This window comes from Plectropomus leopardus, chromosome 10 (assembly GCF_026936395.1).
Source record: "Plectropomus leopardus strain MGB_pleo_1.0 chromosome 10, ASM2693639v1, whole genome shotgun sequence".
In the NCBI taxonomy this organism is placed as follows: domain Eukaryota; kingdom Metazoa; phylum Chordata; class Actinopteri; order Perciformes; family Serranidae; genus Plectropomus; species Plectropomus leopardus.
The window spans coordinates 24,267,159-24,294,445 of record NC_142185.1 but is presented as its reverse complement, the minus strand read 5'-3'; the positions used below and the strand labels follow the sequence as shown (position 1 = coordinate 24,294,445).

Sequence of the window (27,287 nt, the reverse complement as noted above, 5' to 3'; positions counted from 1 at the left end):
TTCTGACTTTCTTAAATCTTGCCCCTGGTAAAAATGTCCACATATAATACAAAAAATAAAAAACACTGACACTAATAAAAATTAAAACAAAGGTAAACACTTTTAAGAATAAAAGCTATACTGAAACAAGCAACAAGAATTCCTGAAATGTACTGAAACTAAACAACGAAATCAAAATAAGAATAAAAACGCAAAAAAAAAAAAAAGATTTTAACTCTGTGATAGCATACTGTCACCAAGGAGATAGATGTGATTTTGCAGTTTGGTTGTTTGTCCACTAGAGTTCAGCACAGGACCGTGTGTAGTAACTGTCTCTGAGCTAATAATAAAACAGCTCTGACAATTTCCACATATAAATATAAATTTATTTAGATTTTTAAGTAGGATTTTATCTTTTAAATGCCTTCATCTTGCTCTGTGTGAGAATGTTCAATGCGTACAATAGATTTTCCATATTTTTTGGCTTATCTTATTTGTACAAACATTAGGAGCATTCATTTGATACCCGAGGTTTTCATCCCTCTGCAGATACAATGCAAAAAGGAGCAGGTGCAAAAACAAACACTGACATTCTCTCTCTCTCTCTCTCTCTCTCTCTCTCACACACACACACACACACACGCACAGTTACACATTAAAGGTTGAAAATAAGCAAAATCACTTGTTACAATTCCACACATTTTTTTTTCAATTACATATTTTAGTGTGCACTCAGTTTAAATGTTCTAACTAATGAGACGCACAGACACACAGCAGACAGACGTAACAAGCGTGAGAAAAAAAAAACGCAAATACATCCAAAGCGTTTCACATCATTGCAGCTGGTTGCAGCTCAGCAGCTGAACCAAAGCCACTGAAATCCTTGTTGTAAACGTGCAAAAACATCGGAGTGCTTTACAGTTAACGTGTTTGGTGATCGAACGGGCTCTTTATTAAACAACATGTGAGATTCACATCTCGTCGTCAAGCACAAATACATCACAGAAGCAGCGCGCATCAATGATAAAGCTCTTATCAAGGAGTAAAAAAGCTGATTGCTTGCAGCCATAAAACTAGAAGGGGGGGAGGGTTCAGAAAAAAACCCTGTACAAAACAGACTCCCCACCCCCCTGCAGAAGTTCATCTGAGGCTCCACACATGCACACCTCCATGCCAAACAGATACTAAATACAATCAATTCAAATGCATGGCGCCTTGTGATCAATAATGCAGCATATAAGTGGACGCAGTCTCCAGAACTGGGAGTGATGTCTGTTTTTATCTGTATTCAAGGCTGCAGGATGAAGGATGTTTGCGGATGACTCAGGTGAGCACAACCTCTGCTTCTGCAGCCAGAATACATCTCCAGTTAAGGACACTATGTAGGAGGAACAGACAGTGGTAGAAAACAGAGATGGATATGAAAGTGTAAACTCATGTGGCACTTAAAAGGTTGCAGAGGGTGTGATAACAGTCGCTCCTCTGGATGGCACGTCAAACAGTTGTGATGCTTTAAGCGTTGCAGGGTACACTGTGGTTAACGTCTCCGTTGATTCCATCGCTTATATTATTGCCCATTTCATTAGAAGTGTCATAGATTGTATCATTGAGCATGTCGTACGTTGTTTCGTTAGGCATGTCCTCTGTGGTGTCGCTGGCCGAGTCGTGGGCTTCGTCGTCAGCCGGCTCTTTGTGCGTGGAGGGGCTGAGCGACCTCCTCATCGGCCTGTTCTGTGGCGAAGCGGAGCTGCACATGAGACAGAGCAGAGAGGAGCAGTTCCAGAGGTTGTGGGTCATGCTGGAGGAGAAGAGCCTCCGACACGGATGACAGAATTGGTAGAAGACCAGCATGAAGAAGATGGCGATGGCGTAGGCGACCAGCAGCTGCAGCACAAGCAGCGGGGCGCAGATGAACTTGTAGAAGTCAGTTTTATTGATGTACCACAGCAGGAGCAGCGAGGCGTTCTCCACAAAACGCAGCATGTAGTACACGGCCATGCGATACCAGTTCTGGGACTTATTGATGAGGTCCGGGTCGTTGAGTTTCACCTGCACGGCGGACCAGCAGAACATGTTGATGCCGGCGTACAGGAAGGTGAGCAGGCAGAGCACGATGGTGGTTCCCACCCTGGTCAGAGTTTTTTCTATATTCTCAGGGAACGGAGAGTGGCTCTGCCAGAACAGGATCCACGGGTACAAGAAGAAAACCAGGAAATTAAGCAGAACTACCGGCAGCACCCAGAGCTGCAGCACAGAGCTGAACAGAACCAGAACCACCACACGAGTCGCAATCTCAAAGCTCCTCCACAGGAAGATGCACAGATAAGCCATGGGCCGCACGTCCACTTCATAGTCATCGTATTTGATCTTAATGGCCAGGATGTTGCAGCGCAGCGCTCCGTACACGATGGACAGGAGGGAGATCACCATCAGTGTGCCTGACAGTGAAGGAGACAGAAATATGAGGACATCTTCAAGTCTATCTGGTCCATTTTGATTTTGGTTCATTTTGGTCAACTTTCTATGCATCACTTTTTGTCATTATTTATTTTTTTTTTTTATATAGTAACTTTTAAACTGCCCTTTCCACACATGCACATCAACACAAACTATGTTAAAACGTCTCATTTTTTAAATTTATTAAAGTTTAAAGTCAGTGTTGACAGATTATCGGTCTGGCTGATCCGTGGCCGATTCATCTCGCTGATTATCTGGATCAGAGTCTTATTTTTAATGATAAAATGAATAAGGCTACTTAAAAAATGCAAAGAGAGTATCAGCATGGGAGGAACTTTTTACTTTCTAAAACCCCAGGGACCTATTTTGATTTAGTATTTTTTTAGTTAAATTTTTACTTTGAAAAACCTTGCAGGGAACTTGCTATATATGCTGTTGCATGTTTCAGTTTTGATTAAATGTTAATGTTAAATTCCAAATTCTAAATATTGACAGAAAGATTTAAATTTTTATTGTGAATGCATATCGGTTCCAAGTATAAATTATTGGTCTCAATAACTACGAATAATCGGTTATCGGTATCGGCCCTGAGAAACCAATATCGGTCGACCCCTAATTTAAAGGGATAGTTGGAATTATTTGATGTGGGGTTGTATGATGGACTTATCCATAGTCAATGAATTATCTACAGTAGAGATTAACTTTGTCGTTATATGAACAAGCAGTGAAAGAAATTGCAAACTGTGTTCATGGTCTCTTCATGGCCATCAAGGGGTTGTGTACATTTCTCTCCGATGATTTTGTGTTGATTGTCGTAGTGTGTCGGTTGAATTGTTGATTTTTGTTTTGTCTTTTCATTTCCTTAAAGTCTTTGTTTTGTTTCTTGTTATTTATTTTTGTTAGTCTGTATGACAGGACCCTCCTGAAAACGAGATGGTTCATCTCAAGGGGTTTATGCTTTCCTCCCCGTGGCGTACAATATGAATAAATAAATAAAAATAAAAATTAGTCACTAAGTAAAAACAAGCACTAGAATATTAAAATAGGCACAATCATAAGTAATTCAATATGAATGGTCGCAGTGTGGTAGGGTAATGTGGCTCTGAATCAATCACATATGACAGATATTGTGTTTTTTTTTTTTTAGATGGGGCTTTTGATGTGGCTTAAACACATTTAATCGCTGCCTCGTCCACAGCAGTACATTCTGCTCCTGTGGCGGCACTCCTGTCTGCTTATCCAAACTGGAGGTGCATTTTACACAACCCCTCTCAAAAGATCCAAACTATCCCATTAAAGCAGCCAGCAGCCTAAAATACATTAATGAAAAGGGTGCATATAAAGAATTAAATTAAGAATAATTTAGTGATAATCACGCAAAATATCACAATAGAAAAGATCATTTATGTAAACGCACAAATTCAGGAGAAAATGAATGAAAAACAGTCTATTTACATGTAAAGTGATTTTTATCCTAACTTGTTTTCGTGCCCTTTATCACTGAAAGTCTATAGACGCCTGCAAATCACTAAAAATATCAATAATTCAGTTTTGTAAAGTAGTTCAAAAACATGTTTACAGTCTATAGACATAAATGAAATATTGTGTGAAAGCCCACATCACTTCCAGCTGGTTTTCTCAGCTGGTCTCTACATGATATATAAATACAGTTACTATCAATAAAACATGCTCTGTGTATTCACTAGTGAACAAACAAACTCCAGAGGGTTGAAACAACATTCAGGTGCTCGTGTGAAGATTCAGACAGGTTTCGTTTGCTGTAATTTTTCCTTCTGTTTCATATTAAATTGGAAGATTTCTCCTAACTTGCTTGAGTGATTGGGGATAAAATCTGTTCTAAATATATTCCAAAGATCATCTGAAGTCATTTTGGGGCATCAGTGTGAATTAATCAAACCAACCAATCTGTTTGGTATGAAATTACCTTGTTATGTTTCCCTGTGTTGAGCGGGAGCGGAGGGATCATAACAACAAGAATTTGGTACTAAAAAGACTAAAAACACTTAATCTGTCATATTAGCTTCAGGTAATGTTGGACTTCGGTCAAGAACGAGAGGATTTTTTTCTTCCAACACCTACACTGACAACTCATCAGGAAGAGATCTTTTAAAGGGACAGTTCACCTCAAAATAAAACGCATACCTTTTTTGTCTCACTTGTAGTGTTATTTATCAGTTTGAATTGTTTTGTTTTGAGTTGCCAAGTGTTGGAGATATCGCTGATTCTCTCCATTATAACTGAACCAGATGGCACTCAGCTTGTGGTGCTAAAAGCGCCAAAAACACATTTGCAAAACTCAGTCCCTCCAGGATTTTGCAGGCTGGATTTGAAATTGTTGTGGCTTGCAATGGCTGATATGACGGCAGCTTCTCTGAAATGTACTTTTCAAAGGCGTTTTTTGTAGGGACAAGTGAAAATGGCAAAAATAGTTGGGATACTGTCTCGGATTCAGATTGTATTGCCGTATTCTGAACATTCAGTGTTTCCCACAGAATCAGCATCTATTTGTGATGGTAGGGGCGTTGGGTTCAGCAGCAGCCGATTGCCACAGATCAGCTGTAAGGACCACCCTTGCGAGAGGCCATCCTCCTGCTCTCTCGAACTAACAACGCACGACATGATCTCATCACCCTTCATTGAATGTCACAGATTGAGAGGAAGCCCTGATGCAGCGGTTAACATCCGTTTCATGTATAAACTATTTTCTTTTTACTGAACTACATTTGCTAACTGTGCACAAGGAATGATTCAACTACTGCTAGTTCACCAAGCACCACTGAGCGAGTCGACGATAAAGCAACATGAAACTGCTTAATACACGTTTATCTTTAGTAACCACGTCATGATTTCTGGAAAGGGACTGTTGAGTTTCGCAATTTTTTAATTCTTTTTTTTTTGTTTTAAATATTTGAGCGGCAAGCAAGCCACAAGCTCAGTGCCATGTAGTTCCACCATAATGAAGAGAAGGCAGACATCTCGACGGACGATTTCTATAACACCCGGCAACTCACACCAAAACAATCTGGTTTGATAAATTACCCCACAGGTAAGAGGAAAAATGTGTATTTTTGATTTCGGGGTGACTGTCCCTTACAATGCCATAATCAACAGGAGGAACAATTAAAAACAGTTTAAATATATATGTGGGTGTTTGTGAATCTCTCCTTTAAAGGCCTTGAAGCTTTCATTCACCACATTCAGGCTGTTAAATCGGTAAGCGTGAAATAGAAGTGTCAGACTGCTGGGAGCAGAGGAAGTAAGATTTATGTATTTATAACGTCTTTTATTTTGTCCTAACTAGAAGAGCAGATGTCCTGGTTTGACTTTGTATGAACCTTTACTAAATCTATCTCAGGAACAGAAATACTGGCTCCCACAAAGAGTCGGACGGCCAGATCTCCAGATCACCGTTTTCCATCCTCGATATCAGAGAGGCGGTTACATAACACCACTTTGACTCATGAAAACACCATCCTCTTATTTCCAATACGGCACTTAGCTGATCAGCCCACGTTACGGTGGAGCTGCGGACTGGTGACCAGGATTGAGAGTACACGTGAGCGTAAATCAAAGTAAGTGTACCCCCTCCTCCTCACCTCTACCGATGGAGACCCCCTGCTGCAGGACGCAGATGTAGAGCTGCAGGGTGAGCTGGGGGGCAGATCCCAGGAAGGCCTGAATGACAGAGGTGCGGGCGAAGGCTGCTCGGTGAGTAAACAGTTTTCCCTCCGCCTGCCCCACCTGCCGCTCCACCTCCTCAGACTGACCCCCGCGAGGCATCTGCTTCTTCCTGGTGATGCTGACATACGGCTCCTCCACGCGGCCCACGCTGCCATAGATACAGAACGCTTCCAAACACCTGCAGGAACAAAACACAGCGGGGAAACATTAGGAGCTGCAGATTCAGTGAACAGTGGCAGAAAAGTTTTAAATGTTGATTTATTTGCATTTTTTTTCCATTTTCAATTCATTTAATAGATTCCCCATTACAACTCAGAACAGTCATAACAACTGTCACATCATACGTCACATCCATTTACATTTCATTAAGGGCCGAATTTACACATATTTAAGAGAGGGGCTGCCTTGAATGACAGGCTGTCTGAGGCGTCACCAAAGTCTGAGTTAGATCGACCCCTCGCTCCTCCACAGCTCCAACCTCTCCTCCAAATATGGTCACTTCTGGCTCCAAAACCCAAGATAGTGACTGCCAAAATGCCAAACTCAAGCCTTCACAAAACCAATGGGTAGGGATCGACAGGTTATTGGCCTGGCCAATTATTGGGGACGTTATTTAGCATTTTGCTGATTATCTGTATCGGTATTTTATTTTAATAACTGCCAATGAAATAAATTAAAACCTGCAAAGAAAGTGTCAGCACAGGAGGAACTTTTACTTTGTAAAACCTCAGGGAGCTACTTTTATTTATTCATTTTTTATTTAAATTTTCACTTGACTTGATTAAAAAAAGTTGCAGGTAACTTGCTGTATATGATGTTGAAAGTTTCAGTGTTGATTAAATATTTGATAAAGGCATTTAAAGAAATTTTTGTGTCAGAGTTTTTTTATATTCCAAATTCTGAATATTGAACAAAACGTCTTTGCAACAGAAATAGACGACAGTGTCCCAGGGTTCCTTCAGCTTAAGGAAAGTTAGATGTCAGACTTTTTAAAGACTTTTTATTGCTTTTCGGAATTGAATTTGAGACCAATTCTCAATTTTGCCCTAATGTTTATTATAAGGTAAAACATGACATTTTTTCCAGTGAAAAAGTTAGATTATGTTCTTCGAATGTTGTTGAATAGTTTTCTTTGTGTGTTTTTGGTGTATTTGTTTGTTTTTTTTACTCTGCATGTGAGATTCATTGCCTGGATTCTCATTATGACACCTTTAAGAAGAGGAATTTGGTAAACTACTCAACAAAAAAACAGATGTTGCCATTTTTGAGATTCATAAAATCCTTCTTCCAATGTTTTGACATTTTTTAAATCCCTTGAAGGACAAATTTAAGTTGTTTTAATAAAAATTAAGGCCTTATTTTTAGATTAATGAATTCACTGCCTTTTAAGACTTTTTAAGGATCCTTGGAAACCCTGGCTCGGTTACCAACTCAAGATCCTGGCAGGAATTCAGCTGAAAGTACATCATATATTTTGTGACTCAGAAATTAAAATTTATACAGCGGGGTTTCTTGGGGACAGGACGAAGGTCAATCGATGGCACCACTTTCATATATTTTAGAGCTGCCCTCTAATCCGCTCATACTGGCAAGAGATATTGCCAAAGAAATAAGGAACATTTTGTAAAAGAAATTGAATGGGCCTTACGTACACACCTGAGCACAAACACACTGCCTGGGATGAATATCTTTAAAAAGTCCTTTTGGCTGCGAGCAAGAGAGCCACCATCGAAGCACGACTGGATTGCAATTTTCAAGGAAATACACTGTCTGGACAAATATTACTATTTGAGTAATATATCAAATACTAGAAAAAGTGGACTACATTCTGATATAACCAACTGTAATTGGCTGCAATTATAATGATAATTGCATCCAATCAAAAAGCTGCTGAGACCTTTATTCTTGTTGTGTTTTAAGTGACTAAACGTATTAATGAAATATAAAAACAGGTGATAATCAATCACTTATTCAAAAAGTAAACTTCACAGCTTTTTTCAACATTTTAGCAAAGTGTGATGAATCTAATGTTGCTGAAGGCAATCTGAATGCGCAGATTAGCCCTTTTTTTTCCCAAAGATGGTCACCAACTGATCCCATGCTGATAATTTTTATCACATCAGAAACACTGAAACCACATTTGCAACGGCTAAGTGTTGCAAACTGCAAACTGCACAGTTGATTACAGCCCAATAACAGCAAAGAAAACTCTTTGACTTAAGCTCTTGAAAACATCTGAAAAACCTTCAGTGCATTTTCAGCCTCATGATTTGTCGTGTACCCTCCAGCATGAAAGACTCAGGTTTGCTCTGAAGGATAAATTTATATTTTGAACACTTAGTTCACTTTAATGTCTTCTTCGGAGGATGTCTAGACAACTTCTAAAAATGACAACCCTTTAGGAAAATAGGTTGTAAAATTAGATTTTCCGGGCTTTTATTTATTTATTTATGTATTTATTTCTCATCTTACTTTTGATTATGTATTCGTTTTCCAATCTCGCATATGAACAATGTGTTCTTGTGAATGATCTTGTTTTGTATTTTCTTCTACTGGCTCTTCTTAACAGAATTATTTACCTATTTAGGGCGGCAACTTAGTTATCTTCATCCTTAATTGATAAAAGTTTTATGTATATAAAATGTTTCCCAGAGTCCATAACACAACTATGTTTACAATGATACATTTTTCTTAAAATAGAAGAAAATACTTAAATTTGAGAAGCTGTAACCTAAGAAAAAATGCTATTTTTGCTTAATAAATTAATAAAATTATTATCTAATAAGTAAAACAGTTGTTTATTAATTTTTCAATCTATTAATCATTTTAGCTTTCAGTGCCTTTGAGCTGTTCACGCTTTTAACACTAACAGGGCTTGAATAAAAGGTCGATGCCTAATTGATTGTTTCAGCACTCAATGTGGCCAGAGAGGATTTTTAACATTTAACACTCATCATCAATATCTTTTGTACGTGTAAAGAGATGTTCGTCCCAGTTAATCGTCTGCCAGGAGATGAGTGTGGGTCGAGGTGAGGTCGAGGCAGCGCTGATACACGGTGCCAAACGGCGAGGCAGGAGGATTTAAGCCACAGGGGTGCTGAGGGACAGACTGTTTATCAGCTGGAGTGGCACGCACAGCGTACACATCACTGACTTGATTAAAAGATATAAATAAATAAAAGTGTCAAAGATTGAGTCTGTCAGCAGCTTTTCAGATGGTAACCCATTTGTGTCCACGACTGAATATTTTAAATTTTCTTTGGTGGAAGAACACACACAAAAGTGCTCACAAAAGCACAAATCTGAAGAAATGTTCAAAATCAGTAAGAATAAAAGTGATTCTTTTATTCTTTTTATATTCAGTCTTAGTCATAGAGGACTGCTGTTATATATATATATATATATATATATATATATATATATATTCATTATATTTAAAGGGAAAAACCAGTAGTCCCATGTGCTTTACAGCATTAAAAGGAAATGGCTCTATCTCAGAAGAAGCCCAATCAAGAATTTACTATCAGTTAAGTTGAATATTTTTTTTAAAAAAATCATATGAAAGACAATTAGCACAATGTTTGCATATTTCACATTATAAAAGTGTAATTCTTTATGCATCTTAAACATTTAAAGTTGTACTATTTTGCTCAAAGTATGTCCGTGTGACTGTAGACCAATCAGAACAAATATTCTGTTTTTTTCGTACTAAATCTAGTTTTTGAGCACAATCACAAAAAATACAAAAACCTGAAGAAGCTAAAGGCTTAACGCGTTGCTCGCTCTGAATAAAGTCACAGTAAAGTTCTTCAGTGTGCAGTTTTGTTTTTTTTACAAAAAATCCCACTGACTGATGAAGAGATAAAGATTAGTCACACGCTGTCTCTGCTGAGCGCACCATGTTGTACAGTCAAAATGTGATTGTATGTCCTTAAATGAAGGAGTAAGCAGAATTTGCAGACAACAAACAGATAATCGTAAACTACAGCCACAATAATCAATATTGATTTGCATGTGAAGGTTTCCCTCACAGTGGATTATATCCTGATTCTGCAGTTCCCCTCACCTCTACAAATCTTTAAAGAGTCTTTCAGCTCTTTGTTTGGTTTCTGGTGAGACACTTTACTGGTTTTAATTCACTGTCACAGCTCACTTAATGTTTTCAGCTGCAGCAGACAGCTCTTTTCAGCAAAGAGGCTCTATAAACTCACTGCACACTGCCTGATGCACCAAACAGCACACAAACACAGTTACAGACTTGCAGGAGAACATAACGGAGCATTTAGCAGTTAAAGTGCCAGACATTTCCTCCAGGAGGGATTGGAGACCAATAACAGTGTGAAATTAATCAGATGAGCAGATACATGACTCAAAATAAACGATGATGTTGCTGGTTTAAAGATGTTTAAAGACATAAACATGTACTCTACGTTTAAAAATATAATGTATCTTACTTGTTTTCCACTAAGAAAGTTAAATTACTTTGTTACAAAAAAGTCCTGAAATTACAACTACTCCTTCCAAATAATGTATTAGTGTACAAATATTGTTACATCTTTAAAAGGTTTAAATGGATAGGGCTATTGTAGCTACACCGGTTCAAAGCTACTGACCTATGACCTCATCACGTGACACACATTTCCCACAATGCCGTCAACTACATCAGGGTGGTGTTACTCTCTGGATTCAGTTAAGACCTTACATTAAAGGCAAGAAATTTTTTACCAACATTTCTAAAGTACTTTTGAGACACATTTTATCATACTTCTGACTATTTTAAACGCCTTATTTATCACATTTGAATGACTTTTTAATGAATTTATGAAGTTATATGGTAAAGAATTTCTAAGTGATTCATCGTCTCTGGGACAGCTACAGTTATATTTAGAATATTTTCATATTTAGATAACATGTATGACCTTTTTAGGATGCAAAAGTCACACAATAATGCAAACAAACTGATCGAAGCAGCAGTAGACGAGGTGTTCCTGCGTTCAGTGATGTTAAATTACTATTTTTATCAATGAAGTCTGGCTCTGAAGAGAGCGAAATAACGGCTCTAGTTCCTTGTTAGAAATCGCTGCTTGATGGCAAGGTGAAGCAGTGAAAACATTTTACATATAGTGTACCATTTAAGCTTTTTTTTAGGCAGCTAAAATATGTTTTCCTGCTGACAGTGTCCACAGCAGTATATAACTTGGCGTCCATGTCAGGACTCTAGCTTGCGTCTCCAAACGAGGGGCGTGCCGACGGACTTCTACTGTTTGTAACACACTGACTATTAATAGGTCCCCCACACAACCCCACTTCTAAAGATCCAAACTATCCCTTTAACTGCTGAACACAAGAAGTCTCCTTTTTCACTGAAAAGTCTGTTATCAGTGCTCATGACCTGGAGGTTCACATTTCCACATCACATGTGAGTAAGCTGCATATTGAACCACTATTGGCTTTTTAAACTACTTGTAATGTCACAAAATCAGCTCGTACACGTCTTAAGCTCAGACTTAACGTGAGCTCAGAGAAACTTCCCTCCTCCTGCAGATTTAGAAACAAGCTTCTAGTGTCAAATTCAGCTCACACGTCAATCTATGTTACTTCTGACAAGAAGGAACTATGAGTGAAATTTATTTTTGAGTTGAGGGGGAGTGCAAATTTAGAAAAGTTGCTGAAAAAAATAACGTGGACCTTGAGTTACTTTGTTAAAGGCCAACAATTTACTTTCAGGCAGACAAATTAAACTCCACCTCTGTTTAGAGGAGTGAAAGAAGAAATGAGCACTAATGCCAAAAGTACACAGAGGAGGAATTTACAATAAGACTTCTAATTAGGGGCTCAGTGGATAGAGCGGCGCCCAAGGTACAGAGGTTGTGTCCTCACCGCAGAAGCCGCGGGTTCGAATCCAGCCTCGGCCCTTTGCTGCATGCCCCCCCCCCATCTCTCTCTCCCTCTTTCACGCTCACACTGTCCTGTCAATTAAAGGCAATAAAAGCCAAAGATAATCTCTTAAAATAATCTCTTAAAGACTGCTAATTAGATAAGAGGCTGGAATGAAGAAAATAAAACTCTTAAGATGAGTGTTTTCAGCACAACAACCAGAGGTGTCACTGCTGATATGACTCTAAATGATAAGGACTTTATTATTTGAAAAGTGTTGTTCTGAGGAGGAAGAAGGAAGTGCCGCCGTGCTGTCGGCACCGGAGACAGACGCTCTTCTCTCTGGTTGTGTTTTTCAGAGATAAGGAGCCGACAGCGACGTGTGCTATTCTTAGATCCGCTCTACACTGAGGAAAGATGCAGATGTCTGAACAGTAATCATCTGAACACACTCGAGGGGAAACAGGACAGGCAGGGTCAGATCCAAAGAGGCCACCGCTGGGGAGGCAACAGGCAGAAAGTAAAACTGAAATATGGATGTCACTGGGTTGTTATAAATATAAAAAGCTGGAAAGTAGCTTAGTTTATACAAAACACTGAAGGCTTACTGAATACTGACTGTTGACACAAAATTATCTCAGAGAGACTCAAAATAATCAAAAAAGACATAAAGTTACTTCAAAGACACACAACATTATCCAAGAGGCAACAACCAAAAAGATACTTCCTCAAGACATAAACTGACCTAAACAAGACATGAAATGACCTGGAAGAGACACAAATCATCTCAAACAGACTCAAAACAACCAAAAAAAACATAAAATCACCCCAAAGAGACACAAAAAGACCACAAGAAGATGTAAAATAACCATAAAAAATTACCACAACACACTCAATGACTGAAAAAGACATCAAATTACCCCAGAGACACAAAACTATTTCAGACTCAAGACATTAAAAAAGACCTTAAATTACCTCAGAGACACAAAATGACCACAGAGACAAAATGAACTATCTCTGAAACACAAAATTTAACAGACTCAAAACACAAAACAAGCATTTAATTAGCTCAAAGAGACATAAAATAATCTCAGAGGCACAAAATGAAAACAAAATCCCAATAAAATTAAGCCTACCTCAAAGACACACAAAATGACCAAAAAATTCACAAAATTACTTCAGGGGCCCAGTCTCACAATCCGCCTCTGCTAACTGCTAAAAACTCAGTTTACTTTAATGAAAGACAAAGAAAAGCAGCAAATTCTCACATATGAGAAGCTGAATTGAGCATATGTTCTTTACTTCACTAAAATTCTTTATCAGTCACAAAAACAGCTGCAGATTAATTTTCTGTCCATATACAAATCGACTCAGCTCCAGTTTCTGTATCACAGGAAATAAATGGGGTTTTCTCTCCAGTCGTTTCTCCTGCCGGTTGTCTGTTTGATACCATGATGGTGCTGCATGTCGGACAGCGGGGAGGTTCTCTACAGGCAGGATTAGGCTCCTATAGCTGAGGCAGATGGTCTCTGTGGGTCAGATCAGGCTGGGGCTTACACAGAGAAAGACCCTGCCTATTATAGTTTAAAGGTTCCTCCATCAGTGTGTCACAGCTGCATGTATGTCAGGTTCTCCTTTCAGAGCAGTCATGCATAAATAAATCACACAGCTGAAGACGATCAAACTGTGAGGAGGAGGAGGGTCTTTTAAGGTGCACAGACAGTGGTGGCTGCCAGCTGTGTGACGATGTGGAACATATCGATTATCATATTGATCATGTCTTTATATCTAACTCTATGGCCCACACATGTATTCATTGCAGCAGCATATATGCAGCCAGCCAGAGACAAAAGGCCGGAGAAATGAAAGCAACAGCGTGTGTGCAGTGCGTTCGTTTTTCAGGAAAAGAAGTAAACACGTTTGATTATTTCAGCTTCTCAAATGTGAGAATTTGATTAAACTGAGTGTTTGGTTTGTTTTTTTTTTTAGCTGTTAGCAGAGGCGGATTATGACAATGGGCCCCTGGGAACAGATTTACAAATGGCCCCACCACTTTACAGGAGCAAAACACAGAGATCTGTGATTGTTTTACATCCCTTTGTTGTCTTTATTATGTCTTCTTTTTGTCGTTTTGAGTCTGAGATATCTTTGTGTCTCTTTGAGGTGATTTTGTGTCTTTTTGGGGGTCATTTTGTGTCTCTGAGATCATTTTGTGCCTATGAGGTAATTTTATGTCTTTTTTTGGTTGTTTTGAGTTTGAAATAGTTCTGTGTCTCTGGGGTAATTTTGTCTTTTTTGGCCTTTTTGTGTGTCTTTGAGGTAATTTTATGTCTTTTTTGTCGTTTTGTGTCTCTGAGATAATTTTATGTCTCTTTTAGTTTATTGTATGTCTTTTGTTTAGGTCGTTTTGAATTTGTCTTTCTTGAGATCATTTTCTGTCTTTGAGGTAATTGTATGCCTTTTTGGATCATTTTGTGTCTCTTTGAGGTAATTTAATGTATTTTTGGTCATTATGTGTCTCTGAGAGAATCGTATGTCTCTTTGAGTTAATTTTCTGTCCTTTTTCGGTTATTTTGAATTTAAATCAAATCTTGAGATAATTTTGTGTGTCTTTAAGGTAATCTTATGTCTTTTTTGGGTCATCTTTGATGTAATTCAATGTCTTTGTGATTATTTTGTGTCTCTTCGAGATAGTTTGTGTCCCCTTGAAGTAATGTTATGTTTTTTTGGTTGTTTCGTGTCTGTGGTTGTTTGCCTATTTTTGTAGTTATTACGGGTCTCTTTGCAGTTCCTTTGCATCTCTTTGTGGTCTTTTTGTGGTCATTTGAGTATTTTCCTGGTTAGTACCTGTTCATTTCAGTTAAATTTTGCAGGTGAAGGCCATGCTGGGGCTTACACAGAGAAAGACCAAGCCTACTATAGATTAAAATGCAGATTTTTAAAGGTTCCTCCATCAGTGTGGCACAGCTGCATGTAGGCCTATGTCAGGTTCTCCTTCCAGAGCAGTCATGCATAAATAAATCAGACAGCTGAAGACGATCAAACTGTGAGGAGGAGGAGGGGGGTCTTTTAAAGTGCACAGACAGGGTGGCTGCCAGCTGTGTGGCTACATGGCTGTATGGAACATATCGATAATCATATTGATGAGGTTTTTATGCCCTAACTCTATGGCACACATATATATCCACTGCAGCAACATGTATGCAGTCAGCCAGAGACAAAGGCCGGAGAAAATGAAAACAACAGCATGTGCGCAGTGCATTCATTAAAAACCATAAGCTGCTTATGTGCCAACAGGCCGGACGTGTTTTTAACGACAAAAACACGCGTGGACACGACACCTGTGGGTCATAATAGATCGCGTGACACGGCGATTGGGACCGCGATGGCATCCAGGGTTTGTGTGGTGGGAGATAAACAAGCAGCACTGACCTGACGATGGGTCCGAGCTGCAGGATGTGCAGCAGCAGGATGAGCGGTCTGTCTCTGCTCAGGTCCCGGTGGATGAAGGTGAGGGTCAGCTGCACGAGCACGGACGGTATGAGCGTGAAAAGGAGCGTGAGCCCTTGCCAGATTTGGTCACCAGCTGAGCGGTACGTGGAGCTGAGGTAGAGAGCTGCCGTGGTCTCGGCCGTGAACAGAGACACCGACACAAAGATGGAACTGGGGAGTCGCATCCTCACTCACTCCGCCATTTGGGGAAAGCGGCTTCGCTCAGGGTCCGCGCGGCCATACCGTTAGGCACCGGACAGTCGGTCGGTCACCCACCGGAGGGGACGGCGTCGCTTCAAGTTCCTGCCGCCGCCGCAGCTCATCTGAGGTTTAGAGGCAGGCTGGATGTTTTCACAGCCAGGTGTTGTCCCAGAGAGAGACTGTGGGGGGCGCACGAGGCGCTGCGCTGTCCAGAGCGCGCGGTGCGCTCGCGAGAGGCGCCTGCCAGTGAGAGGAGCAGAGACGCCCTGCAGACTGGCACAGTGTCGTGTAGGCTAGTTGTTTTTATTCAAACACTAGAACATTATTTCACTGATCAAAAAAAGGCTTATTAAATTAATTCATATTTACATGCTTTATTCTGTTTTTAGAAAATAATTCAGAAAGCACCCTTTAACACCAGCATCGATTAAAGGACCAGAAAAACTATTTGGTTAAATGATTTGGTAAATGTCATCCGAAGCAATTTGATCATTAATTATTGAATTAAAAAAAAAAACTAAATGAGTCTGGTAATTAAGAACTCTGTACATACAATAATTTGCCTTAGCATTTATGAAAAGGTGATAATTTTGGCCTTTGACCTTTGCATTTGTATTCATTGTCTACTGTCTTTGTTTCCATTTTTAAGTACTTTAAATTTATTCTAATCTTGTAATTGAATTGCGTATTCACGGTTATGTCTGTAAAGCAATGTATTATTATTATTATCATTATTATCATTATCATCATCATTCCTTTAATTAAAAAAAAATCACATTTGTGGGTTTTTTGTCTAATATTTAATGTAATTTAATAAAGTGAGGGTGTGTGTGTGTGTGTGTGTGTGTGTGTGTGTGTGTGTGTGTGTGTGTGTGTGTGTGTGTGTGTGCAGCCTAGTTTTTTTTATACTTAGACTGTTCTATTATCATAGTTGCTTCATATGTGTAATGTTCTTTTGCTGCTTTAAAGGGACAGTTCATCCCAAAAACACATTTTCCTCTTACTTGTGGTGTTACTTATCAATCTAAATTGTGTTTGTGTGTGTTGCCAAGTGCAAAAAAAACCCCAATACATTTGCAAAAACTCAACAGCAATGTCTCTTTGCAGAAATCGTGACCCAGTTACACAAGATAATCCACAGACCTTGTGAGCAGTTTCATGTAGGAACTATTCTGTCAGCTGAACTGAGCCCGGCAGCTGTATCACTGCACAGATGGAGGAAGCGTGCATCTAATAGGTGAGCAAGCGGTAAATGTATGCCTCCTTCTGCAGGTGTATTTTTGTAAAAAGAAAATAGTTCCAACATTAACCTGCTCACAACAAGGTCTGTGGATTATCTTGAGTAACAGGATCATGATTCCTGGAGAGAGACATTGCAAGAGAAGGCAGACATCTCTACAGTCGACATCTCCAACACAATCAAGATTGATAAATAGCACTACAAGTAAAAGGAAAGTAGCTTTGATTTGGGGTGAATTGTCCCTTTAATGTTTGGTCATCTTAATTCATTTATTATAATAGTAGGGATGTCTTGGTTCTGTTGATCATGTTCTATATATAATATGTGATAATAAAATGACGCTTTCCCTTCATTATCAGCCTTCTCCCTCCTGTCTTAGACCCAGTAATTCTGCTAGATATACTGCACATTTGTTCTTTCTTCACCAAAGACAACATGTGCTTTAAATCTGAGTTGATTGCACTGGTGGGATATTTTTGTATTTTTGCAGTGTCAACTTGGAAATTAAATACTTCTCTAGAAAAGCAATAAAACACTAAAACCACAATAGAATACAGTGATGTGAGAGCTCTGTTGGAGAAGCACTGATTTATGTTCTAAGCTGTTTTCATATAAATCTTTCTGTCATCATTTGTCATTACGTCGGGCTGTGAGGGCAGTTAAAGATGATATAACATTTTAAGAAAACAATAAGCCCTTAAATTGTTTTCATCTGGACACTTTATTACTGACAATAATCCTTTACTTTGTTGTGGACAGCTCGGATCGCAAATGCAAAAACAGCGCACACACACACACACACTCACACACACACACACACACACAGTGTATAAATGTTCACCACATGCTCAGTTAGCTTCAGGAAACTACTTTGGTTTGCTATTATTCACAGCCACTTTCACCAGCAGGAGCCATGATGATGTCGAAAAACGCTTCCCAAAGCATTTTTTTTTTCAGTTTCCAGCATTTTCAACTTTTTACTCTGAGAAATGTGAACATATCCAAATGCTAGAAATTTATTTTTAAGGCCTCATCATCACATTTATGTAAAGAAATCCTCCGTCTGCTCTAATCTACACAACTGAGGAGCATCTTGAACAGATTGCATTGGAAATAAAATTAAATCCTCACAGCAACAACTTTACAGTATCACAAAGCTGCAGTCTAACAAACTAAAAATCCCAACATACTGAACATTAGAAAGATCCCCATAACTAACACAGTTTATTGCAAGTAACTGCACAGCTCAAACAAAGTGAGACGAAAAGGACATTAATCTACAGTTGTTTCCATCATCATCGGTTGGTTGTCCCCCACTACCCAACTGATGACTTTCTAAGATCAGTATCAAAATCCCCTTCTTATATTTAGCATTAAAGGTCGTGAAAACAATAATTTGAGAATTTGCGCAGGCCTATCTTAAAGACATTAAGGTCTGTGATATGTGATGCTGAGCTGGTGATGTGATAGAAAAATGTTTAAAGGCATTATGTGACACCAGCTTTTCTCATATTATTTTTTTGGTTGTGATTTGATTTATTTTTACTGTCATGGTTGTAACTACCCCTCCAACCATAATGCCTACATAGGTCATTTGTGCCAACCCTCTAATACAACCTACAGGAGTGTTTCCTATATTAGTTCCCCTAACCGAGGGTAGGAAATCAAAACAAAAATCCTGTTGTGTCAGATGCTACCATCCCGTTTAGAGCTGGCATCAACATGCATCTCAGGTGATCTGATCACAACTGGATAGTGCTAAATTTGGGTCTAAACGGCCAACAAGATAGTTTTCCACATCACAACTTGCTGAGGTGGTCTGGGGCGCAAATAAATTAAGATTTACTGTTACATGCACTTACATTTTTCAAGGAAATCGGTTTCCAAGATTATTGTAAGATTGTACAGTGTGACACAACTGCTAACATCAGTAGCAAGCATGCTACAGAGCAGCTAGCAAATGTGTGGACGGGATAACCGTTAGTCACAAAATCTGAACATAAGTGGAGGCTGGAGACACATGATAAGCATAAATGTCTTGGCTGTCCACTTGCATTCAGATCACCAAAACACATCCTTATACCAGGTCTTCACAGGGTCTTAAGGGTGTGTTGTAGGTCTGTTTTGGATGCCGAGGGCCACTGCCCAAACAGCAGTTTTTGGTGCCCTGGGAAAGAGACCATGTAGTTTAAAAAAAATGCTTGCCTTTGCTTTATTTTTGTGACGTTTTGCAGACTTGCTTCACCTCCATTATCTATTTCAATTATGAAATACTGATGCTGAAGTCCTTGATCTTTCCATTTTCCCTCCAGTCTGCAGTCATTGTTGATGAAGACTCATTTATGAGGCTGAGAAGCTGCACATCTTACGTGATCAATTACATCCTTTTCTTTAAGGATATATCTTTAAGGAGAAACAACAAATGTAAATACTATAAGTGAGGTTCAGGAACAAGACCACGCCTCTCTTTCCCACTGACTGAAATCATCTGCACCTTGTTAGGTTAACCACCTGTGCCTCATCAATTCAATCACCTGCTGTGACGTGTGGGTCTAATGCTGCGCTCCATTCAAAGTCATTTAAGAGTCAATCTAGAAAAAGTACAATAGAACGCCACTCAAAAGTCGGACTTCCTACTTGTGAACTCGGGGCAAATCCATGTACCCCGACTTCAGCAGTCCACTTGTCACACAACAACAGCAGCATCCATGGAGGCCACCGAGGTGCACACTGTAAATGGTAAGACATCAACTAAAAGGCAAAGTAAAGTATATTTGCATTTATTTAATTACAAAAAATACATCTGCTATCAAATATTAAAACCTGAAGAGTAAAGTATTTAGTATAATTATACTAGTATTTATTAGTATGTTTTTATGTTGTATTAATGTTAGTAATGAATATTAATATATTATGAGAATATAAGGAGGCAACCCCAATTACGGTGCAATTGTCCATGGACTAGACACGGAAACACCAGTTTGTCGCCGTCTGTCATGTTTTTTCTTTACGTTTGGAGTTGTGCACCTGAACGCTTGTCGGAGGTCAAAAATTTCAACTTGGAAATTCCGATTTCTGACTCTGAATGGAACGTAGCATAACCCCTTCTCCATGTTAGTCTCAGATCTCATGACCCCTCCCCCCAAAAGCCTGTTCCTCTCCTCTTTTTTTTCTCAGTAGGGCTGCAGGTGGACCGGCCACCAACCCTGTTGCCTCACATCAGATGTTCCTGGCTGTGAACCCTGGGGGGACTACGCAGCACAGAGCTGATTGAGACGTGTCACACACTCTGAGTCTTGACCCCCAGGTTCATACATGCTCCAGCCTCTCCACGTCTCCATACGAAACATCCATCATCACAAACCCAATCCCATCCCCATCATCCCATCATTCAAGACGCTGATAATCTTCAGGTCTAATTAATTCCCTTCTCATCCTTACCCTCAACCCCCGTCATGCCATCGAACTCGACCCTGTCCCCATCATCCCTGATCCTCCATTTATCCAATTAAACAATTGTCCTACCAAACATCGAGCGTGTTCTTGTTGGTGAACAGTGCAAAAGAAAATCTCACCCTGTACTGGCGCTGCAACTTGCAACAATTTTGTGCTCCATAAACCAGAGTTTTCTCACTCCCTGTATGTTTAACGCAGTATCTTAGCTCCACAGTTTCAAAACTCCTGCTTTAGTCATAGCCTACAATGTTGAAAAGAGTAATGTTACAGTAGGTGGTGTTAATCTGTTAAAGCCTGGAAGCTGATCATCCACTTTTAGCACAGACACAAAACAAGACCATTTTTCAGCTGTTACTCAAACGTGATTTTCTAAATCCCAAACAAATACCATCCGTCCCTCCACTCCCACTCTGATCACAGTTTAAATCTAGCTTCTTAATGCTTCTGCCAACCCAGCCCTTGAGGGATCAGAGGGAAGGAGTGGTGTCTGTTCAGGTAGGTGAATAGCGGTGAGGCACGGTCCCTTCACACAAAGACACTAAACAGAGGGAACTCCGACTGGTCCGGCTGCAGGAGGTCGACCAGGAAACAAACAGTCCCCGACAGGCCTTCAAACAGACTGCAGACACTCGTCACTGAGTGAGAGCCTGACTTAAACTCCTCAGTGAAGAGGAACTCTGCAAACCTTTGGGGAGAAGGAACAGTGAAGAGACATTAATGAACAGCACAAATATTATTAGTTTTGCATCATAAAACTAAGTACTGGACGTCAAAATATGGGATAAATAAAAAATTGACCTGACGATTGCGATATTCCAACTCAACTGCAAGAAAAAATGTTGGCTTTAAACGTTTCTTTGAACCACTTTTATGTTTTATATGGGCAGGAAAAGCTGTGATGTCTTGGTAAAAACAACTGCTTTTCAAGGCACTATCTCCACCAATGGGTTGCTACAAAACACCCACTACTGGAGCCCAAATAGCCAATGGAAACAGAGCATTAACTCACTACAACACCACCAGCCATACTGTTTGTCAGTCTAAAACAGTAGTCTGCAGCTTGGCAGCTTTCTCGCCAAGGTGACATGCCATCCTTTTCCCATCCCCCTCCAAAATTGCAAATGTAACATATTCATGGTTTGAAGGAACGTGTAAAGCCAACATGTCTGTGAACTGCATATTATAAACCAGAAGCGTCAAGCTGCTGGTGGCGCAGGAGGAAAGTCAAAGGTTCACAAAAGACAAACAGATTCATCCATGAATATTTGTACAAACTTTCATGGGAATCCATCCAACAAAAGTTGAGATATTACAGTCTGGACCAAAGTGGTTGATCTGGCATGTTAAATGTTATTTATCATTTAAAAGATTACAAAAAAATCGGCCTTGTCCCTTGTAGACTGAAAGTCCCTGCTGCAATCCCTTGAGCCACGAAGCTAAAACCTAAATGTGGGTGTTACACATTTAAACTTGAGTTTCACTGTTGGAGCTTGAACTCATGACCTCAGTGCTCTAAAGTCCAGACTACAGCCCTGTGGGACACAGAAGGAGAGATTTCTTGCCTCTGAGCGCGGTACATGTACTTCGAGTTGCCCGTCAGCCGATACAGCAGGAGGAAGACGTAAGCGCTGCCTGCAACTCCATGACAAATCCCAGGCCCCTTCTTCAGCAGACCCTTCTGCCACACAAGCTCTGCGCTGCGGATACACGTGTCCAGATACTGAGGCTTCTTATGGATCAGGTACGCTTTAGCAAAAAGATACGCCACACCTGCGTGAGAGGATGGAGACATGAATTTAACAGTAGAAACAACAACTAAGAAGCCATGTATGGACACCTGTGCAGTCATGTGTGCAGCACTGAGTGTACCTGGGGCTCCATGGCACCAGTGCACCAGCTCGTTCTCTCTCTGGATGATGGCGCCCAGCTCGGCAGGCCAGTTACAGTTCTGCTCCTGGTTCATGAGGAAATCGACGCTCTGCCACACCAGGTCCCTCTCTGCCGCGCTGAGCACGTCCTGGTAGCTCAGCAGCATCTGCAGCACTGACGAGAGGCCGTGGGCTGCGCCTGACAGGATGGACGAGGGACACACATGCACCCACGCATGCAGGGAGGCACCATGCCAGGCACACAGACAGACACAAAGGACTACTGGAGAATGTGTTTTTGGTGCTTTTTGCTTCTCATCATCTGATCTAAAGCCCACTGTACATACTTGACAGTTGTGTTTGACAGGAAATGGTTTTTTTGCAGCATTAAAGAGGTCAAAATCCTAATGATTCCCAGAAGAATTGAGCTCCTGTCAAGTACATAAGCAGCTGCACAATTGCTGTCCCATTTAAGAACCCTTTAAGACCAGAGATCTCTGTCTGCTCGACCAGAAGATACATGCTGAACCAGGAGTATATGCTGTATATTAAATGGTTGAAATAAGACTCAAACTATTAGGAAATGTAGAGTAATTAAGCTTCACGGTTTTTAGAAATAGTTCAATTTAAAAAAAAAAACATGCTTTGGTGCAGTAATCTGGAGGTTTCAAAGACTACTTATGGATCTAATCCCAGAGAGTGATCAAGTCACGTACACGAGTAAAGTCAAGAAAATAAAGTCAATCTTTTAGTCTTGCAATCCTCCGAACAAAAAAGTCGATATTAGACAATTCTGCAAACCCACAAATTTTGTTCAAGATGAATATTTATTACGTCCAATCCCAATGTTTTTAAGATTCTTGTTATCTAAAGTTTCATCACACAGCATGCTAGGCTGACGATGGTGATAACTGTATACTCACTGTACACAGCCAACTAGCACCAACGTTCTGCCTCTGTGAGAGGAAATAACTCTCCATACCAGCAGGTATCATTCAAAATGAGGGTCGACCGTTATTGGTTTTCCAAGTCCGATCAGACTGAAGAAGGGTTATGAATTGGAGTAAAGGGGGCAACATTTAACAATGGCAAAACTATATTAAAACATCCGCTTACAAACTCTTTCACAATTTCTGTATTATACTGCAAGTCTGGCTTTTCTGCATGACAGTTAAATGTGCCAGACCCATCCACCACCCCAACACCAACACCTTCACAATCCTCCTCACTACAGGAACACTTCTTCCTGCACTGAACGCTGGGATTGGACGTAAACCGTGAGGTGCAGAATCCTCAAATATGGACAAAAATCACTTGGATGCTTCTCCGTGTCTTCCTAAAAATGCTGCACACATGCAGGCAAAACACATCTCTGTTAATTCTCTTTTTTATCTGCAGCAAATCAAAAAAGGAACCCCTCTCTGAGTAAATCTTTCAGAACAAGCAACACATGCAGCACCTTTAACAGGTGCGTTCACGACACATCCAGATACTTGTAGTTTAAAATTGTTATTTATTTTCTCCTCCTCATCACCCTCAAAGTTCTGGTTGTATCCATGCAGAAGTGGCCAGCGAGGCTATGCTTACTATGAACTCTGTGTTGATGTGAAAGTTACTGAGGATCTCCGACCCTGATGGCCGTCTTCATCCGATGCAGTCAAGAAAAGGAAAGTTAGCTGGACACACATTAACACATCTAAAGCCTGTGCCTGCATATCGGCACTGTGTAACAGACAGAAAGTCATCCTTCAGTCAGACGACAGCAGACTAAAATCTGAATTTCTAAAAGGTAATTCACACTTACAAAAGAAGATAAAGAAGATTTTAAAAAGGGCAGACACTGAAAACATTTGTATAGGTGAATTAACTTTAACTCAAAGCTGTTTTTCTTACCAAGATACTCTGTTCCATAGTACGAGTACATGAGGGGGAACGGCTTTCTCTTCCTCCTGGCATATTGTTTTCCTGACTCAATGATGGCCTGACAGATCGATTTGATTTGATCCTTGCTGAGAATCTGCAAAATAAAAGAGAATTGTTCGTCAAGTTCTTCATGACTGGAAATACAGACATAAGACATAAACAAAAAGACTCACTCATCCATTTATAGTTATGAAAATGACTGAAAAATTACAAGTAAACCCATTATATCATCATGTTTGTTTGTTTTACAACTCATCTCAGAGGTACAGTCCTGATTATGAAGACACAAATTGTTCATCAACAATATGATAAGCAATTAACTGTTCAAGTTATTTATCAAGAATAAACATTAAATATTGGCTGGGAATGAGTTTCACTGTTTTATATAATTAAAAGTTCAATACCTTTGAGTTTTTCAATCATTGCCTGACTAGTATTGGATTTTTTGTACTGATATTTGACCGTTAAAAAACATTGGACAACATGTAATTTATCAGTTGACATATACCGACCCATTTGCCAGAAAAAAAATTTGGCAAATTGGCATTTTCCAATCATTATGTAGCAGCCATACTGAAACTTTACATTTCTATATATATACTGTATATATATCACTGAATAGAATAATAATAGTTGTTACATTAAAAAATTACATGAAAATATGTATGCATTAAAAAAAACAACAAAAAAAGCAAAACAATTAATAAAAAAAACCCATACAAAATAAATCCATATTCCCACATGGATATGTACCCAAATCTATGACTCAGATTAACTTTCTGTCCTTAATATATTTCCCTTGATGCTTTTTGATTTTGTTCATTCATGATGAGTCTGGCTCTATTTTGGACTGCTGGGCTCAGGGGAACAGTGATTTCATTGGAAAAACAATGAAGTGATTAGAGAAAACAGTCAGAAAATAGAAATTATTGCACCTTTACACATTTTGTTTTTCCTTCTATCATCTTGTGACTATTAGCAGTTAACAACAGAGGATGTGATGACCCAGTGACATCATTTTCTGACAATCACAATGAATAATGTAGGCTATAAAATAATCAAAGCATTATAGATTGAAAAGCATAATCAGGAGTTGCAGCCCTTTTACATCAGTGTTTTACAAACATTAGGACTCTCTACATCACCAATAGACATTAATAAGAGCTGCTTGTTGTCTCGTGTTTGTATGACAGGTTACAGTCCTGTGCCCTGAAGGTGAAACAGCCCTCTTGTGTCTCTCACCTCTATTCCCAGCTTCTGTTTGAGGACCAGGGCGGCGCACAGGTACCCAGCCCTCCCCACGAACAGCTCATCCGAGCCGCACTCCAGAAAATTGATGGGCGCGCACACCTCCCACAGGTTACGAAATTTGGTCAGCGGCTTAACGAAATCAGCCAAACCCAGGGATTTATAGATCATTGCGGCCACCGCGTAGATGCCCGCCCCGCCGAGCAGGAAGGCGGCGCGCATGTTTGTGTCCGGCTCCGCATCCACATATCTGACCGACACGTCGATGATCTGCTTGGCCGTCTTCAGGTAGCCGTCCCGCTGCTCGGAGAACAGCGGACACTCGCTCACATGATACAGCATGTACGCCACACCGGCCGGCCCGTCGTACAGCCCTCCATCGCAGTCGCTGATGTCGATGGGAACCTTTTTTAGGATTTTGTCCACGGTGGCGATGACGGCTGGCACCACGGCCTGCGCGCTCTGGCCCGGCAGCAGCGCGCCGCTGTAGTCGGAGAAGCGGTTTGCAAAGCAACGGAAGTTTTCCATCACCGGCTCACGGGAACAGCTGCAGGCCCGCAGTGATAACGCAGATCTGGGTTAGCTTCAGGTATCCAGGGGTGCGAGAGGAAAAACACTGTTCATCCAATCCCATCAGCCCGCCGCTGATTGGATGTCAACAGTGATGGTTCAGCCTCATGTTGGCGGATGGCGCATGCAGCCTGTCACTGTAATGATACCTGACAGGAGCAGAACTGGACAAATGTCCACATCCTTTTAAAGTAGCAATACCACAATATTAAAGTGCTCCATACAAGTGAAAGTACTTCATCCAAATGTTAAAGTACAAAAAACAGCAGTATAAACAGCTGGGAGATCATCACTTGATTTGCCTTAATGCAGGATTTGATGTCTTGAGTAGCAAGACATCAAGGGGTTTGTAGTCCTTAGGAAAGTGACGGATACACTAAACTAACTTAACTGCACAATGACCATCCCATCTCCCAACAACATTTTGGTCACAGACTGACATTGTAATAGTATCCCTAAACATTTAAAACTGGTACAGACATGGACCTGTTCTCAGTTTGGAACTATCAGAGAAGGTACATGATAGTACTTTATGGTTGAACTATGACCTTTTGACGGTACATCAACAGCAGTTGTACCTTAAAGAACATGTATGTGTAGCGGTCCTTGTACTCCTCTTGCGTTGTGTATTTAGTGACAAGGCAGACTTTTTCACCGTTGGCACGCTCGCCGTTTATTTCTCATCTGGACTGACCTGGCATGGAGATTTAACACACAGTCAGTCCAGTTCGCCGTTTATACACACACATACACGGCTGCAAGAAGTAAAATGAAAAAAAAGTGCAAGTTAGCTAACATGTGTAACTTTAGCCATTTGTAAACAGAAATAAAAGACAAATATCGTCAACTTTTTTAAAAAAAGGCTCGACCGTACGGGAGCTTTATGATTCAAAATACAACTTAAACCACTCCTTAATATTAAAATGAAAGAAACTAATATAAAACAAAGACAGAGCTCATACTCATGCACCTACCCCGGAGGCAGCGAGGTCCGACTGCTGCTACCCCCCGGGGTGCACGACCCGAAACCACAGGGGTGCTGCCTTTACTTACAATAGGAGACCCCAGTTCCCGTGTTTTGTAGTGTGTTTTATATGGCAAGTGGGATCACATTATCTCTTAACTCCGTTACATATGCACCCAAACCGTACCCTTTTTTCTGACAGTGTACAAAATGAACAGTGTAATTAGAGACAGTCAAACACCAAGCACAACATATTTACAAAATTCACCATATTTACAATTGAACAAATGACAATAGAAATAGATGCTAT

The 27,287-nt window shown here is 40.1% G+C and overlaps 2 protein-coding genes and 1 long non-coding RNA gene across 3 annotated transcripts; 1 reads left to right on the top strand and 2 right to left on the bottom strand.

The window, feature by feature from the left end:
- Positions 1 to 342: 342 nt before the first annotated feature.
- xk (X-linked Kx blood group antigen, Kell and VPS13A binding protein) lies at positions 343 to 15,939 on the bottom strand. The gene is made up of 3 exons (XM_042495355.2): positions 15,448 to 15,939; positions 6,054 to 6,316; positions 343 to 2,417 (listed from the first exon to the last, which is right to left on the bottom strand). The coding sequence occupies exons 1-3, from the start codon at positions 15,690 to 15,692 to the stop codon at positions 1,492 to 1,494; spliced, it is 1,434 nt and encodes a 477-aa protein (XP_042351289.1). The 5' UTR covers positions 15,693 to 15,939; the 3' UTR covers positions 343 to 1,491.
- Positions 15,940 to 19,473: 3,534 nt separating this feature from the next.
- Positions 19,474 to 20,162, top strand: LOC148188526 (uncharacterized). The gene is made up of 2 exons (XR_015777653.1): positions 19,474 to 19,687; positions 20,126 to 20,162. It is a non-coding gene; the product is annotated as an uncharacterized LOC148188526 (long non-coding RNA).
- A 308-nt stretch (positions 20,163 to 20,470) lies between these two features.
- Positions 20,471 to 27,005, bottom strand: LOC121949282 (lanC-like protein 3). The gene is made up of 7 exons (XM_042494928.2): positions 26,988 to 27,005; positions 26,592 to 26,707; positions 25,438 to 26,177; positions 24,166 to 24,289; positions 22,274 to 22,471; positions 21,967 to 22,174; positions 20,471 to 21,089 (listed from the first exon to the last, which is right to left on the bottom strand). Exons 3-7 carry the CDS (start codon positions 25,969 to 25,971, stop codon positions 20,930 to 20,932), a joined length of 1,224 nt encoding a protein of 407 aa, XP_042350862.1. The 5' UTR covers positions 25,972 to 26,177; positions 26,592 to 26,707; positions 26,988 to 27,005; the 3' UTR covers positions 20,471 to 20,929.
- Positions 27,006 to 27,287: the final 282 nt, after the last annotated feature.